Source organism: Stigmatopora nigra, chromosome 10 (genome assembly GCF_051989575.1).
Source record: "Stigmatopora nigra isolate UIUO_SnigA chromosome 10, RoL_Snig_1.1, whole genome shotgun sequence".
Classification (NCBI taxonomy): Eukaryota; Metazoa; Chordata; class Actinopteri; order Syngnathiformes; family Syngnathidae; genus Stigmatopora; species Stigmatopora nigra.
In genome coordinates, this window is record NC_135517.1 from 14,291,596 (window position 1) to 14,310,014 (window position 18,419).

Consider the following 18,419-nt stretch of genomic DNA (forward strand, 5'->3'; position numbering starts at 1 on the left):
AGGCCCTGGACCCCTGAAATAGCTCTGAGATGAAATATCATGTAAAACTATATTATCCAGTACATTATTCACAACATGGATCAGCATAATAGGTCTGTCGGAACCTTATGCGGTAATAGGTCGACCACTACCTGTAGTCCTCATCACCATATGTCAGAAACCTACAGTTTAAACACGATTTGACATTTTTTTTTAAAACAATCCCAAATAATATATGGTCTTAAAATATGGTACAAAGGCCTTTTGTCGTGGCTGACTGCTTGTTTGGTTATCATCATGTGCGGTTTATACGGAACTTTGCAAGTCTGTGTGTGTTTGTTTGCATGTGTATAAGTCGACACTTGCAATGTTAGTTAAAACTATGAATCACTGGAAGGCCTAAAGTCTTTTAGAACAACATGCTAATGGAAAGCTATCGGATGTCATCATTTGGGGTTTTGTCATTTTTGTGTGTGCGTGTGTGCGCATGTCTTTTTGTGGAGGGTGCCCTTCCAGCCATTGCTCATCTTACCACACATCATTTGGCTTTGAATCATGTCTCTAATTACACATAAGGCAGGTCTCAACTGGCAACACTTGCAAACACGCCATCTCTGAAGTTATTTTTGCCATGTGGTTCACTGCATATATACAAATATTGCCCAGTCCCTCACGCTCTTCTTAACCTAGCTATTAATAATGGCCCCTTCATATACCGTATTTGTAACTACCTCCTTTGCATTATGCTTAAAATTCTGATGGTGGTTTACTTATTTGAGCTATAAGGTTTTTCCTTTTCCTTTTCTTTTTTTTCTGGTAAACAGGAGACAGGGCTCCATCTTACTCTGTGCTTGGTTTTCATGATTACAACACTAACTAAAATGTGAATGCTTCCTTAATGTATTGACAGATTTAAATGAAGTATTAATATATTAAAAAATATTTGTACACTTAGATCAGGAGTCGGGTACCTTTTTGACGAAGAGAGCCAGAAACAATTTATAATCGTTGATGAACTATTTTAACTGAGTACAGTATTTAAAGTATTGAAATTGTTTTATACAGATATAATATTTACAGTTGTGGTCAAAAAGTTTACATACACTTGTGAAGAATGTAATGTTATGGCTCTCTTGACTTTCCATTTATTTTTACAACTCAAATTTTTCTCTAGAGTGATTGGAACAGATACTTCTTTGTCACAAAAAACATTGATGAAGTTTGGTTCTTTTATGACTTTATTATGGGTTAACAGAAAAAGTGATCAAATCTGCCTGGTCAAAAATATACATACAGCAACACGAATTAGCAATTTTGGTGACTTAGAAAGTTGTCAGTGAAATGAGCTTAATAGCATGGCCTCTTAACTTCTTGTAAATGATTATGGGTGACTGTAGCTGGTGACTTCTCTGAGGCCATCTAAAGAGGGCTCATTGGATGCAAATACCCACAAACGCTACAATGGGAAAGTCAAAGGAGCTTAGCATGGATCTGGAAAAGCGTGTCCTTGACTTGAACAAGTATGGAAAGTCACTTGGAGCCATTTCAAAGCAGCTGCACGTGTTGGATCTATATCCATATACATTCTATAACTTTGGATCAGAGGAAACACATGGAGTCGGTCGTGATGAGAATTTACCAGACTTCAGCTGAAGGAGGGGTCAGAGTAGCCAGCTCTGGGAGATGTGTCCATCCCTCAGCCTGACCAGTTCGAATCCCTAGCTACCCCCAACAGTTGAGCTAGTTTTATTAACAAAGGCTCATGTGACCTAGGTACAAACTTTAGGCGGGAAGAGGTGAACAAAGAAATGGGCGTGTCTTGGTATATGACGCGCCCCTAACTCATAGGTATCATGATGGAAATTTCCACTAGGATCTGCAAAATTCTATCCTAGTGACTATACTGAATAAAAGTATAAAGAATACATCTATACTCCACAGCATGTCCCAAGAGCATTAGTGCAAACAATTGTTTGTAAGTATAAAGTGCATGGCACTATTTTGTCAATGCCACGATCAAGAAGAAAACGCAAGCTATCAGCTGCTGCTGAGAGTAAATTGTCAGGAGGGTTAAAATTCCACTGATAATCACCTAAAAGCAAATCTGCCAAAAATTAGAAGCTACTGGAACACAAGTGTCAATGTCCACAGTCAAGCGTGTTTTGCATCTCCATGGACTGAGAGGCTGTCGTGCAAGAAGGAAGCCCTTGCTCCAAAAGTGGCACCTTATGGCTCGACTGAAGTTTGCTGCTGATCACATGGATATATACAAGACCTTCTGGAGGAAAGTTATGTGGTCAGACGAAACAAAAATCGAGTTGTTTGGCCACAATGCCTAGCAATATTTTTGGAGGAGAAAAGGTGGGGCCTTTAACCCCAAGTACACCATGCCTACTGTCAAACACGGCGGTGGTAGTATTATGCTGTGGGGCTGTTTCGCTGCCAATGGAACTGGTTGTTTACAGAGAGTAAATGAGATAATGACTAAGAACCATTACCTTCAAATCCTTCAAGATAACCTAAAGTCATCAGCCCAAAAAAAACCATTGGGCGCCGTTGGGTGTCCCAACAGGACAATGACCCCAAATACACATTAAAATTGGTAATGGATTGGCAAAAAAGGCTAGAATTAAGGTTTTCGAATAGCCTTCCCGAAGTCCTGACTTAAAACCCATTTAGAACCAGGGGACAATGCTGAAAAAACAAGTCAATGTCAGAAAGCCATGAAATTTAACTGAACTGCACCAATTCTGTCAAGAGGAGTGGTCAAAGATTCAACCAGAAGCTTGACAGAAGCATGTGGATGGCTACCAAAAGCGCCTAATTGAAGTGAAAATGGACAAGGGGTATGTTACCAAATATTAGCGCTGCTGTATGTATATTTTTGACCCAGCAGATTTGATCACTTTTTTCGGTTCACCCATAATAAAGTCATAAAAGAACCATACTTCATGATTTTTTGTGTGACAAAGATGTATATGTTCTAATCTATCAGAGAAAAATCAGAATTGTTCAAATAACTGTAAACTCATGAGAGCCATGACACTATGTTCTATCTGCAGTCTCTTTCTATTTGCTTCTGTGCAGCTTGAGTGCCAGACTGACACATCGTAATTATTGTTGCCTATAGATTTTGAGTTAGCCGCTAATGTCCACATTTTGGTTATGCTTTTCAAGTTTCTAAGTTGGTGAGACTTTTAAGGAGTGTGCTGGGACAAAGTTCATTTTGAACTAAAATGACTCAATTTGAATTCAAGCATGAATGGCTTAAGTGTTTAGCCTAGCTAAAATCCGGTGGTAATCAAAACCACAGTGTTGAAATAAAATGTTTAGGCATATTTGCTTGAAATATTCTAATATATATATTAAGTTGTTCTGTTTTGTGGAGAGAGTATTATTTTAAGTAGAATATGACATGGTTGCTCCACAGTGCACTTCATCCATGTTCCGTTCAGGACATTTTTAAAAAACTTTGTTTAAAATAATTTTTTCCCCTTTAGATTTACTCCATGTTAAGTTATATAGAATGGCGAGATGGGGTGAATGTTGCATATCTCACACCATAGTACTTAGATTAATGGGATTATTGTAATTTTCAGTCAATAAACTGCAACCTTCCCCTACTTGAAAAACTGCGGTCTATAGCCCAGTAAAATTCAAATATGGATTTTTTTTTTTACAGACTAATGAGCTTTGTCTTTTTTGGGGGATATTCCTGCGCTTTATAGTCCGATGCGGTTGTTAAGAGTGAAACACTTTTCATAAAAATTTGGAGGATGGTTTATTGTCCAAAGATAACAATAATTTGTTTTGAGACCCCACATATAATAATATGATAATTCATTTAAAAACCTCTTTGGATGTAAATATTTAGTTTGCAACTAGGCTGTGAAAATTGTGATAATGGCAATTGTGGCTCAGACAATTTGATGAATTGTGCAGGAAGTGTGTCAGAGGAGTTCCCGAAAGAGTGGTGGTAGTGGTGGGTGTGGGTTGCCTGATAGAGGGACAGGAAGAAATCCATGGGAACTGATAGATTACGAGCTGTGGCATTGGATAAAAAAGAAACAAGCTGCTAGCCATACTTGGGAGACAATTCCAATAACCAATGCCAGTGGTAGTCAATATCTCTCAAGTCTTCTGCTATATTTTATTTTGTCTTCTTTGGGCTTTTATGTAATACGGAACTGTGATGCAGCATTGACCATTAAGGCTTTTTCGCTGCCGCTGTCTCCTTTTCATGGCGTTTTACTTCGATTTCATTGCATTGTTCTAAACAAAGTCCCGTAAAATAAAAGATTTGTTGACTTTACAGCCGCCCTGTCAAAGAACCACGTAACAAGCAAATAGCATGACAAAAAAACTTTATATACGAAATTATGATGCGTGAGGCCCTAGTGTGCCTCTTGAAGAGAGCAAACATTTCAGGCAAAGTGTCAAGTTTAAACAAAAAAAAAGAAAAAGAAAAAAAACAGGGCTGGTTTGGGATGGGGGGGCGAAGGGAGGGGGGTGGACAATTCTGTCGGAGTCCCAGGAGGAACAACAGGACTCAGCTGTTACTCCACAGGCTACCACACCCGACCGAGAGCCACTAACTTTGTTGTTGTAGCTGGCTTTTATAAATTTTGAGAGCTTAGCCAAGTTGGGGAGTGGGGTAGGTCTCATGGTAGAAAATAGACAAGAATAGTTCATGTGCGGAAATTAAACAAATCATTTTTATCTTTACGTTGTCATGATAAGGTTCAACTACATGCTTTGCACCGTGATTGCAGGTGATTTTGTGGATAAACCCAAGTTTATGAAAACATGGGTATGGGAGAGGAAGGATGATGGGGCTGTGTGACTTTCCTGGGACTGCCTTTTGAGCTGTGTTCCCAGCAAAATGTCCTCTAAAACACTTACCCTTTGCCATCATGATGTACTATGGTGTTATGAAAAAGTTTGGTTACCCCCTGATAATTTTCAAGTATTCCTTTATAAATCATTGGTTGCATTGATCTTGATTGTGGTTCAATTTATAATTAAGCAGACAGTAGACCTGGGCGCTAAAACGATAACGATAATCATCGTCAAATATTTTTTTTCAAAAATAAAACTAAAAACAGCAATTACATTACCTGAACACCACAGCACGGAGCGCTGATGCAATGTGAACGCTAGTTCCAGACCAATGTTTAGTGGACAAAAAAGATGGTAAAAACAGCTAATTATCAAGCATGGTTAGTAATAGAGCAGTAAAAACTGGGATTGTGAGATGCAGGACAACAACAAGCCTACCGACTAAAAGGTCCAAGTGTAATCTCCTGTTGTGTATGTATGTACGCACGTGCGGCACAGTGGGATATAACACAATTGACTGAACCTCCTGTCTGTGAAAATCTTGTGAAAATGTTGCAAAGACTTAAAACTTGTTTACTTGGGTTAGATCATCCAACCTGTTATTTAATTTTTTTAAATAGGCACGTGAGGTAACCACATAGTTTCTTTTCGTGAGGCTGAAAATATTCTGATTGCCAATGGTGATATCTTCAGTTGATTATTTTATTTATTTCATAATGCAAAGCAACTTTTGGTTTGAAGGAAAATTTATAAAAATAATGATGCCTGTCAAAATTCAGTTCTCCCCCTTTGTACATGCTGTATTTTGTGGATAAAATGCTGAGATACCATATCATATTACATCAATGTATGAATTTGCAATCACTTAGCTGACAATGTGATGTATCGGGAACTACGTAGACTACTCTGTGGCCATATTCTTTGGCCCTACCTCTACTCCGTCTACCCCTCTCCGCACCCATGTCCTCTTCCTGTCCCTCAGAAGAGGTCATGCTTCAATGTTTTCCCCGTGAGAGTTCTAACGAACAATGAAACGCCACAGAGAGCACAGACAATCAGTGGTGTAAATGGATCGGCGCTTCCGTTGGGGACAGACACTTGTGTGGTTCTCTATGAGTCAGTCCAGATTTTAAAAAAGCACAAAGTGTACCCACATAACTGTTCCTCTCTTTTATTTAAGCCAATTTCCAAGGGTTTGTTGCTTTAATTTTGGAGTTTTTTTTCTTCATTAAATGATGACACCTAATTCTACCTGTGACAGTACGTTTCATCGACGGACACTTGGCCGAACGGACGTTTCGTCGAACGGACGTTTCGTCGAACGGACGTTTCACCGAACGGACGTTTTGCCTAATGGAAGTTAAAAATATTAACACCAATCTGCTTAATTTATATGATTCAGCTTTATTCCACATTAGAAACAAGAATTGTGCTACCGTAAACTTTTGAAAAGGAATTAACTATAATTTCTTCAAATAACTGGTATAAAGGGTGTTTAGCACATCAGCCTCACAGTTTTGAGATTGACGGTTCAATCCTAAACTCTGACACTAGTTATGTACGTGAAGGGTTGTGTGTCTGCCTTGCAATTGAACAAATTGAGGGTACACCGCAAACTGCCCGACGTTAGCCGGGATCGGCTCCTGTACCCTCACAACCCTCGTGAGGATAAGCGGCATGGAAGATTAATATATTTGGGAAAATGCCTTTCCAATTGCCTTGAGCAAAGAAATGATTGCCCACCTCAGCCCTATCAAGTGGATCTTTGTGACAGGTGGAACAATGATGTATGTCATCACAATTGAACACGAACTCTTTTCCAAGTAGACCAGCTATATGCCTGTAATCAGTGGCAAAACATGCACCTTGGTCTTCACTGTGGACTTTTTTTATTATCATTTTTATTTTATTGAGTAGATTAAAAAACAAAAATGTCTTATCTACATTTTGACCAAGCTCTACTTATAGCAAAATAGACAGACATTTCTGAAAGGTGTCATTGAAAACCACAAAAAATATATACTATTTGTAAACATAAAATCAAACTCAATTACCATAGTATATTTTCACTTTTAAACCTCAAATACAATAATTTTGATTCCATACTAGTCCCAAAGGGAGAGAGAGAGAGAGAGAGAGAGTCATAACACATACCCCTAAAAATAGTTGACTATTGTTACCATTTCCATACTACTACACTGCTAATCATAGCTTACACGTTGGCCAGCCGTAGCGTTCGTTTTACATGGCCTATGAGTTATTCTCACCGAGACCTATTTTCATTGTCGTCATTTTTTATTCTTTTTAACATTTCAAACGTGTCAATTCAACGAAAAACACTGCTGTTGTCTTTCTCTTGCGTGAGCAGAATAAGAAAATAAAAAATCCTCTTCCGCTTTCTTCCTCGGTACGCCCCACAAACCACTTCAGTGCGTGTGTGTGGCCCACTAAATTGCATATTACATGGAGCCAGTCTCCATGATGAAAGCTCCACGTTGCGCTTTTGTGTCACTTTTAATATGTAAAGCAGATGTGTGTTTAATGGCCGATCCCATCAGTGGTTGTGGAGGAGTCAAGCACCCAGCAGGGGCCCACCCGCATATACACTAACTTCCACTTAACTCTAAACCTGCCTGCCAGTTTTCGCTGTGCTTAACGGAAGTAGATTTTTGGTGCTGTAAAACTATGTGGATTGACTTCCTGACAGTGCCTAAAAAAACAAGGACATATGTATCAATATACAGTAATACCTTGGGACACGTGCTTAAGGAGTTCTGGGACCGAGCTCGTACGTTAATGTAATCATCTCAAATCAAATTTTCCCATAGAAATGAACTAAATACAATTTGATCGATTCCCACCCTCTAAAAAAAAATACCAGGATATTCCTACGGAGAAAAATCTTTTTATTTGTTCTAATTCACCACCTGCTCACAAAGTAGCTCGTACCTATTTAGCACTTATGATCTTCAATGCTAAACTATGACATTATTCAGTGAAGACCGACTAGCACGGAATGCGCCCGTCGACCAAGCGCCCGTTGACCAAGCGCCCGTCGACCAACTGTGTCTACACCTCTGTGTAATTAGCCTAGCCCCCTCATTTATTGTCCATTGCCAGTGTGTCACTTTGTTTTGGAGGGTAAGCCACGACAATCAACTTTCTTTCAGCTTTTTGAGTTTCCTTCCCTGACCATGTTTTTGGAAACTGAGTTTTTTTTGTGTTGTTTCCTTGAGCTGGCCTGTGTTTGTCTCCAGGTTAAAAACCTTTGACCTCCACCTTCCTCTGGCCATGTCTAATGTGTTCACACCTTGCTGTGACAAAGGCATGTTTGGATGCCGTGAGTTAATCCTTTTGTTAAACAAAGACATATATACTACAAATAACTAAAAACAAATCCAAAAATACATTAAAAATATTCAAAATATTAAAAGGGTGTATTTTTAAAAAAGTCATTCCTTTGCAAAGTTAAGATTTTTAGAACCTTTGGAATGTTTGTTTTTTGATTGTTTGAATAGAGCCATTTATTGTTTTAAAGGCAAATGGGATTTAGACATTTGCAGTTGTAAAAAAAATATTGACAAAAATAATATCAGACTAGAAAATAATATTCTTCCATTATACACTATCAAATGATATAAAGCAAAGTAATTACATTCTATACAAAGATCAAAGTTGGATAAAAAAAATTCTAGATATCAATATGCTGAGGTAGTATCTCATTCACTATCATGTTTTTTACTGATGGTCAGTTTCTAGGCATCAAAACTCTTGTTTTGCACAATTTGTTTCTGCTTAATTTGAAGAATCAAAGGTAGTTTTACATACAGAGCCATCTGTTAATAAGATAAGATAAAAAATGAATAAAATTCAGCCAATCAAAACCAGCTATTTTTTTGTATTTCAGTTAAACTAGATCTACGCAATTATATTAGGATAATAGTTTTGGGATAAATGTCTCCAATAATAAGTACTTAAATGATGTCAAAGATGCCTCGCTTCATCGGCGTGTTTGTTTTAAAGACAAGAATTAACAATGCTGAATTGGATGCGAAGCGATACGGTCGCAGTTTCCGGCTAAAGCACGCTCTTTATTTCGATCCCATCTCAGGATTAGGAGTGCTGGGATATCAGCAACCTTGCAGCTGATGGCCCAAACAAATGCATTACATGCCGCTTTAGCGGAGAGGTTTTTCAAACTGGGAAGCGGCGATAAGGGTGATTTGCGTTTAAAAATGGCTTTCTGATCTCCCGTGTTTGTGTGTTAGGGTTTTTTTTCTACACAGCTCTACACAAAGATATCGTCTGAGTTAAACTTTTACCTCAATATTCTACCATCTCAAATTGCAAATGAGGTATTTGATGCTGCAATTTGAAGCTGAAGTCATTTGGAATGAAATTGCAGCGTATTAGCCAAACCCATATAACACAACACACAATAATCTATCCTTTGTTGGATTATATATACAAAAATACACAACAGTTTTGGTATAAGTTTTTCTTACTGGTTTCAGAGACAGTGATACAGTAAACAGTTACATAGTTTTAACCTTTTGGAGAGCAAGTTACTATTTTAGTAGTTTAAAAAAAATGTTGGAAGGGAAATGTATAACCCATTAACACCAAAATGTTTAAAACGAGATTTAGGAATTATACAAATTACTCGTAATAAAAGAACAAAGAACAAATAATTTAAAAAAATATATTAAAAATTGCCAAACTAAATAGTATATACTTTTTGTATTGAATTCATTATAATAATATTATTATTTTAAAAAGACTGCATGGAACGAGATGTGCCTAAGTGATTATCTTTGATCCATTTATAAACCTAAAACTTTAATTATACTATCTTTGTGCTACATTAATAATTAGATAGATTTGTAAGTTATTACATTGTCAATAATAACAGATCAAAATTAGTAAATCTGGAAATACACACTGGTTATGACTGCAATTAACATTATAAAATCTAAAAACCAAAATTCTACTAACATTGTAAGAGACACGTCCAATTCATTTTGACGAATTTGTTAAATGAGTGTCCCTAAAGAGTATAACCAACAGCAACAAAAAACAACAATAATTCCTGCAAAAAAATGGTTAATGTTCAGCATTTTATGACTTCAAGTTCTTTTGCCCATTTTGGAGTCTTCCTGTCAACTTATTGCACCTATTCATGTTTACATAAGAACCCTCCGCCCCACTCCCCCACCCTCCCCTGCCTCTCGGCCCACTTCTTTTATTTTGTCCAAATGGCGGACACGGAAAGCGCAGCATGGCAGCCATCCAGAGAGGTTCGGCGCCTTTCAAAGGGCTCTTTGCTTGCCGTCCTTTTGATAGCAGCCAGCCGGCACAAATGTTGCCCTTTGATATGAATTTGTCCTCATTCTCCACACTGCGAGGAAACCTCAGCAGCCTGCAGGCAAGCACAAATTTGGGCGTTGCGGCTTGAACGGCAGGCCATGTCATGGGTCACAATATGTGCTGAACACAGAGAAGTAGCTGTTTACCTCTGCTCATGTTCTGACACTCGCCCGCCACCAGGTGTACTGGCACCTGCGTATTCACAAATCTGAGTTTACAATGAGATTTTGTTTTTGTGGTGGCCTGGGTCAAGTCCTCCTTTACAGGTTGAGTAAGAATGGGCATTTGTCGTAAATCACATTTTCCAAATCTACCATATGTTTTTGCGTATTAGCGGCCTCAAGGTATAAGTCGTACCCTTAAAATTGCCTTAAAATCATTGAATTTTACAATTTTTCTTGTATAAGATGCCCCCTGATTCACAATTTCCACCTCCATATTCATGGTTTTAATAGGGAATCAGTTACTTTGAAGGGAAAATCATAAGAAAAATAACCGCAAGTGGTGTTTCTGAGATACTTTATGAATAGAATGTGTTATATTGCATGAAAGGGTGTTATGTAGACTGTTGTAAAAACACAAATTAACAACTTAATGTATGTATGAATGCCTGTAAAAAAAGGAAAAGTATTTATTAAGCCGCTAAAATGAAGAAATGCAATGGCATTTTCCAATGTACGTAAAGGGGATAGAAGACAGCTGAGTAAACATATGTACCGTATTTTCACACCTATAAAACGTGCTGTCTCAGTTGGGGGTATATCTTCAGTTTTTTGTTAATACATAGGGCACCTAGTCGGATAAGGCGTGACAGGCGAGCGTATGTTATGCTAGCTGCTAGCGTATGTTAGGCTACCCGCGAGCATGGTTTTTAAAGACAGGACGGGCAAAAATAAGTTTGATAGTGCTTTATTGAGGTAAAAGGTATACATAATAGAAGTTAAACTAGTTCAACATCGACAAAACCATCAAACTCCTCATTCTGAATCTGATGTAAAGAGTGCAGCGTTTAACATGTGGCGTGTTCCAGGTACTTGATTCCAGCTTTGGTGAAAGCAACAGTGCTGGCCGACACTTGAGCCCAGTCATCCACAATCCATTGTAACTCGCGACATGCATAACTCCCAAGCCTTTGATTCTCCTCGCTGCTCTATTGTTATTGACAATTCATTCCAAATCATCACAGAACTCGTCCGACATTGCCTACATGAACTACTATGTTGGCCATTCGGCATTCATCACTCTCAACCCGTTAGCAAAGCTGTTAAGTTGTGTTCAATCCATGGATTCAATAGATTTTCCAAGCATTCACACCTGTATTGTGTTGTCATTCACGCCATTATTTCCTCTGTATAGCTCTGACATGCTGTTTCTTTAAGTATTGAGTGTTTTTAAGGTCTAAAAGCGCTGTGAGAACACGGATGTCAAATGCCCTGCCACTCCACTGGGATATTTTGAATGGATTTAACGTAATGCTCTACCTTCAGAGCTGCCAACTACTCCAGAATTTTCGGACTTTACCCGGAATTGCAACGCAAATGGAAATTCACAAAAATTGTCACTTAATTTTTTTTGAAGCAAACCTTTTGGAAAAGTACCAAATTTTCAATTTAAGTGCATTGAAATTCACACCACCGCTACGGCATCCACCATCTTGATTCAACTGCACTGTAAACCGGAAGAATTCGGTAACATGAGTGCATTGTGAATCATCCGAGTTGCATGTTCTGACAAATGATTCGTCTTGAAAATGCCCCGTGAGCTAGCAGATGTCAGGGCAGGTAAACTCTGCTTTATTGTTCCTACTATATGAGCATTTTTATGACACGTCTGTCTTGCGACTTATACTCCAGTGCGATTTATGCTTATTTTATTTTTTTCCACTTCCATTTTGCATTTTTTGGGCGAGTGCGACTCATACTCCGGTGGGAAATATAGTCTGGAATAAATGAGGCATTTGTGTGTGCAGAGCTACAAAGTGAGTGCATGCATTTGATTTGCAACTCGCCATTCAGGTGTAATCTGGAATCGAAGGGGGCTAAGGTCAGAAGTTTCAAGCAGCACTTTCCATGGAATGCAGCATGGATGTGTCAAATGTGTGTGTGCGTGTGTAACATTCCAGGCCATGTTAGAGGTATGTGAATTACGTCTTACAGAGCGGGAATGTGAAGAATCTGCTGTCACCAGAAGACCACTTTTGTTTACTGACGCAGCGCTGCCAAGGAGCTTGCAAGTGTGTACATACGTGCGTGTGTGTAAGCGTCACATGCACTTGTCACTTCCTGGTAATAAAGCTTTCACTAGGATTGTACTGAAGTAGAACTCAATCCATTTGCCTACTTTATATGCGTTTTGCCATGTTTTTGTTGGCATTCTAGCGGGGTGGGCAACAATATTTCATCTCATTTTCTGAAATGCTTCATCCTCATTAAGGTTGCGGGGGGTGCTGGAGCCCATTCCAGCTGACTCCGGGCCAGAGGCGGGGGATTCCCGGAATCGTAGGCCAACCAATCGTAGGGCACAAGGAGATGGACAACCATGCACACTCACACCCATACCTAAGGGCAATTTAGAGTGGCCAGCCTATCATGGATGTTTTTGGAGTGCGGGAGGAAACCGGAGTACCCAAAGGAAACCCACGCAGGCCCAGGGAGAACATGCAAACTCCACACTGAAGGAATGACCTGGACTTGAACCCAGGATGCCATAGATGTGAGGCCAACGGGCTAACCACTCGTCCTACGGGGCCGTCGCCAACCAAATATTAAACAAACTTAAATGTTTTAAGTTGGCATTCATGCTGGGTAAACATTCATATTTTAATTCTCACATCACTCATTTGCATCATGTGTTTTTTTTCCATTAGATTTGGGACATGAGCGACGATGAGAGCATCTGAGCAACCAAATGTTGAGTTTATTGTCATTGGACCCACAACTCACGACTTGAGACGGGAAGACCTAAAAGCTTCTAGAAAGTTTCTAACTTCACATCTAAAGAAACTTTTAAAATACTTAAACTTTGAATGTTACATTCATTTCTGGTGTTGTGATAATGAGTTCTTAATGTGAACAGATTATGTGGGAAAAACATTAAGACAAAATATGTGTACACCTTAAGCAAACAAATTGTGTTTGTTAGTCATCATAGTATTTTCATGTATCTAATTGCAACATCACTCATCTTTTAGTACTACAGCATGTCGATTTGATCATGATGATGATTTTGCTAAAATTATGGTGTATCAGTCTGTATTGTTGAATAAATAATGTTTTTTGGGAGTAATTTTGCTTTTTTGTATGATCAGAATTTGAGAAACCACATTCAGTCAATCAGGTGCTGATTTCAAAGCACTTTATTGTTCAAGGCTACTTTACATACAAAAAAAGGTGGCCTGCCAAAACCTTTTCAGTAGGGGACAGAGCCACAAACAGTTCATTTGTGTGTACTTTTTTTGTTTTTACAGTTCAGTGATTCTAGCACTAAATACATGCTACTTGTTAAAAAAAATAAGAATAATAACTGCTTGCTAGCCTCGTTGCCTGTTCTGAAAGACATGACAGTAGATGACCAAAAAACGCTCACATTGCTGACTGGCAACAAGGCAGGTTGAAGAGAAACGTGGTCAACTCGGATTTAAGATGAATTTGTGGATTTTTGAAAGAAAGCGGCCAGCAAATGAAGCTGCCTTTAGTGGCTGAATCACTGGAATTATTATTATTTTTTAAATAATTTCCGGAAGAGCGATTGTCACTGACATCGTCCAGTTGCTTTTTATGTGTAATGTGTTCCTGCACTTAAACTTTTTACGAAAAACAACAAAAAAGATCAACTTTTTTAATGAGAAAGGAAAAAAAAAGAGTATAATTAAGAGGACAGGAAGGAAACAAATTAAATAGCTACGTCATTAACAAATTATTGTTTCTTAAAAAATACCTATGATTTTTTTTTCCTCTGCACATCCATAACGCACAGCGTAATGATGGTGTCATAGTTAACTATTATAAGGAAAAAAAATCCTACTCCCCATGTTTTAGTAGACAGGTTGCCTCCAAACAAACCACAGTGTTGGAGGTGAAATGATCAAGAGCGAGCAGTTGACGTGATGTTTAGGCGGCAACAGAAGCACAGCTCCCGTGAACGCCTCGTCCTCATTGGCCGTTTAACTGACATCCTCTTGCTATGCTGGACAAAATAATAATGGAATGTGCGGAGGACCCCTTTTTGTTGAGATCGCGCCCACTTAGCAGTCCAGTTCGGAAGACAGTTGTGGTTGGGTTGGTTGCTAGCTTGCTGTAATATTGATTTAGCATTGGAGCATTAGATGACAGCTTCCATTTTGTTCTTCTAACACTTTTTTTTTTTAATCTGACATGCCAAATCTAATCAAGACAGGCGTTGTAGATTTGAAACTACTAAATACTATTCACCTAATTTATACAGAATTGCCATTTTTACTTTAATTTGAGCCTCAAAGGGTTTAAATCTGTAGCTTCAATTCAACCTAATTTTAGCTCAATTAGGAGTTTTCCACTTTTTGGGGAGGGCGGGAGAACAATGTTGGGAGACGTTTATAATAGGGATTTTTTTTACACTGTACTGCTTTGTGTAAACTTTACACATGCCACTGGTGTGTCCATCATTGTTGTTTGTTTCAGTAGAAAAATGTTTAGCAGAGCACAAAAAACACAAATTAAAGGGGGGAGTGAAAGCATGGGTGTGACATTAACATCAACGATATCATGGATTACAACTGATCCAGCAGTGAGCGAATATTGTCTAACGCGAGTAACCAGAAAATGTCCGTAAAGACGGGGGAGGGGCTGACTGGATAGCATTTGAAATGCTCACTAGTAGATGCCAGCTATTCAAAACAAAACAAAAAACATGCATAACAGGGGAAAGATCATTTTACCATTTACACCTTACCTGGGTCAATTAACAGAAATGGGTTGAGGTGCGTCAGGCTGTTTTCGTTTAATACTGTTGTTAACATTCGAAAAGACCGGATAATCGAAGCCTCTTGCTCACTGGTTATCATGATGCGCAAGTTGTAACCCATATCTTCAACTTTTTTCAAATAAGATCCATACAAGTGGATATCCTTGAAATGAAAGAATGCCCTGGTGTAAAACCTTTTGAAGCCAACTGGAGTCAAACGTCTCATTTGGGTCATCAGCGTGCCTCAATTCCATATCGGGACCTCTGTCCTCAGTCATTGTGGGTCCAGTCAGCATGGCTTTGGGGAGCAGTTTGAAAGGGACTGGAGAAATTTAGGGTGGAACAGTCTCATGCTTTTTGTTTTCTCGATTGTGTCTTCCGATGCAAAAAGTTAAACAAAACCCAAACAAATCTACAAGAAAAAAAACTGCTTATGTACAAAAAGAAGATGCCTCCGCATTCCCCATTAGTTCCTGCCTGCGGACGGGCCCTCCCTCAAGGAGGCCGCCTTTTTCGGAAGTCCCGCCACCTTCAGGAGACCAGCGAAGGGGAGTGATCGCGGTTGACGATGCGGTTGTCGGGCGACGAGTCGGGGCTGCTGGCAACCGACGACGGCGCGCTCTTATTCTTTATCTGCAGCCATGTCTCTCCGAGCGCCTTGGCGAAGTGGTCGTCCACCGAGCCTGTGATAGACACCGAGTTGGCGGCTGTTGCCTGCACCGCTGCTGGTTCCGGCTCTTTGTAGTTTTTGCCCAAGCTACGACGGAAGTGCTCCTCGATGACAGGGTCGCATGCAACGTTGGCTGCAAGCGAGAGGCATGGAGAAAGAATGGAAATTGGTCAAACACAAGGATGCTACGCTCTGGTTTTGCAAAACGTGACATATATGTCTTAAGTAACAAGCATGTAGCCTGTCACACCCTAAGCTTATCTATCTTCCCATCCTATTTGTTACTGGGTGTATCCCCTTTCCAAGTGGTTTTGCATCATTACCGTATTCTCTATCATATAATATATCATTCTCAAAAAATATGCCCCCCCTTTAGACTTAACACTTAAAGGTCACTAAAATTATGCCTCTCCAATAGCTCAGGTCGGCTCTCAAAACCTGACGTGTTGAAAATGTGGTGTAGACTGTAGAATGTGATTATTTTTGTCTCATAAAAATAACAATAATCAATCCAATTCACCTATTTTGGTTATTTTATTGACTTTTTTTCCTGTGTCCAGACATTTTCTCTTCATACGAGTTACAGCGTGGATTTTCCCATTTTTCTGCACTTAAATTTCTTTTATTTTTTCTTCAGTGCTGAGTCCACAGGCAAGCGGAAATTACAGCGTGGATTTTAAATCGCGAAGCAGTAAATTCACGACAAGTGAAGTCGCAATAATCAAGGGAAGACGGTAAATAAAAACGAAAGGCTGGTATTAAATGATCCTGTTTCACTGCCTTTGACGGCGAGCGACGTCCAATCCAGACTAACTGGTAGGTTGGTAGCGATCGAAGAAACTGCCACATTTGAAATTGGCCCTAGCAGCCCTTTATTTTCCTCAAAGCGACTCTCCTGCCTAAAGCCCTGTCTGTCCTGCTTGAATTATAGTTGTTTTCCATTTTTCCCCGTTGAGCATGTGTGAGCACTCACAGGGGACTCTTCTGTAGTTGTTAGTGAGACTCAAGCATCCGTTGTGGGAGAGCGGGCAGTGCGACAGGTTGCAGTTGCGGTTGTTGGCTGGCACGCACGTTATCACTGATGGCCGATTCTGAAAAATTGAGCATGCGTGTCAGTGGTTAGTTTAGGGGTGGGCAAACTTTTCGGCCCGGGGGCCACATTGACTTTAAAAATTTGACAGATGGGACTGGTCAGCACAAGTTACAATACATATAAAAAAATGCATCTGTTAATAGTGCATATGAAACATAAACAGAAAAAAGACTAAAGTATTAACATACTCAACACTCATCATTAAAGTAAAAAGTATAAAGTACAAAGTAAAGTAAAAAGGAATGTATTAAGAAGTATTAAAATGTAATTTAAAATAAGTTTGAGGGGCTGTAAAACACAAAAAAACAAATAATGGACAGAGCTACTGCCACTGGCTTTCGCATGACGGCGCCATCTTGGAAAAAAACAACATTATTTGGACAACATCGGAGGGCGGGATTGAAAAGCCTAACGGGCCGCATGTGGCCCGCGGGCCGTAGTTTGCCTATGCTGGGTTAGTTCCTAAAACAAAACATCTGGACGTCAAGTCACCTGCTGGCGTTCTGTGATACCAAGCACGTGCGGCACGGCAACCGGAGCCATCGCGCCATTGCTCTTGGTCAATGCCAACGGCTGGTCCATGGCGGCCAAACTGTGGAGATGGTGCTGGTGCTGGAGGTGGGCGTGGCCATAAAAGTGGTTGGCATGGACGCCGGGCACCACCACACGCTCCATAGGACCTCGACTTTGGTCCTTGCGATAGTCCCCATGGGGTTTCCTGTGGTTAAAAAAACAAACAAAACAGAACAATGGGATACATTAAAAATGCATAGGTTTTTTTGGTTGTTTAGTCATAACTGGAATTGTTTTAACACTTTTCCTAAACATATGTAAATATAGACAGATCAATGTGCAAGGCAGCCCGGCGGATGAGTGCTTAGCACATCAACCTCACAGTTCTGGGATCCAGAGTTTTAATCCAGGTTGGTCTTTCTGTGTGGAGTTTGCATGTTCTCTCTGGGCCTGTGTGGGTTTTCTCTGGGTTCTCTGGTTTCCTCCCACATTCCAAAAACATGTCTGATAGGCTGGTTGGACACTCTAAATTACCTCTAGGTATGCCATACACTCATAAGTGTGAGAACGAATGCTTGTCCGTGATTGGCTGGCCATCGATTCATGGTGTCCCTTGACGGTGGCCCTAAATCAGGTGGATTAGGCTCCAGCACACACTCTGACCCATGTGAGGATAAGTGGTTCAGAAAATGAAAGAATGAGTTCAATGGGAATTTCTGCCCTACAATGCTCGCACCAAAGCCACTAGCAATTGTGTTGCTGAGTGATTCAAAAGCACTCTGCTTCACTCTGCGCATGCACATTTTTGTGTATTAAATCCTTGCTGCAACTCCACGACCCACTGGCAATTTGTAGGCCACCCAAGGAGGTCGCAGGTCAAGTCTCTTTCTCACAAACATGAAAATGGAGCTTCATCTAACTAATGTTGTCAAACTAGAACTTTAAAAGTCTCTTCTATTAGAGGCAAACACTGCAGTACTGAGGCATTTCCACAGTCTTTATGTAATTATTGAAAGA

At 39.7% G+C, this 18,419-nt stretch overlaps 2 protein-coding genes across 4 annotated transcripts in view; one reads left to right on the forward strand and one right to left on the reverse strand.

The window, feature by feature from the left end:
* atg7 (ATG7 autophagy related 7 homolog (S. cerevisiae)) overlaps window positions 1-14,183 on the forward strand; it is a 59,396-nt gene extending 45,213 nt beyond the window's left edge. Inside the window, exon 19 of the mRNA XM_077725607.1 lies at window positions 13,052-14,183. Within this exon, the coding sequence (XP_077581733.1) occupies window positions 13,052-13,084 (33 nt within the window). The 3' untranslated portion in view covers window positions 13,085-14,183. The remainder of the gene's footprint in view (window positions 1-13,051) is intronic.
* The window catches only part of vgll4b (vestigial-like family member 4b), a 36,832-nt gene continuing 31,937 nt past the window's right edge, over window positions 13,525-18,419 (reverse strand). For all 3 annotated transcript variants that reach the window (XM_077725606.1, XM_077725605.1, XM_077725603.1), the window contains 3 exons: window positions 17,382-17,607; window positions 16,770-16,887; window positions 13,525-15,929 (listed from right to left, as the gene is read on the reverse strand). In XM_077725606.1, the coding sequence (XP_077581732.1) occupies window positions 15,658-15,929; window positions 16,770-16,887; window positions 17,382-17,607 (616 nt within the window). In that variant the 3' untranslated portion in view covers window positions 13,525-15,657. The remainder of the gene's footprint in view (window positions 15,930-16,769; window positions 16,888-17,381; window positions 17,608-18,419) is intronic.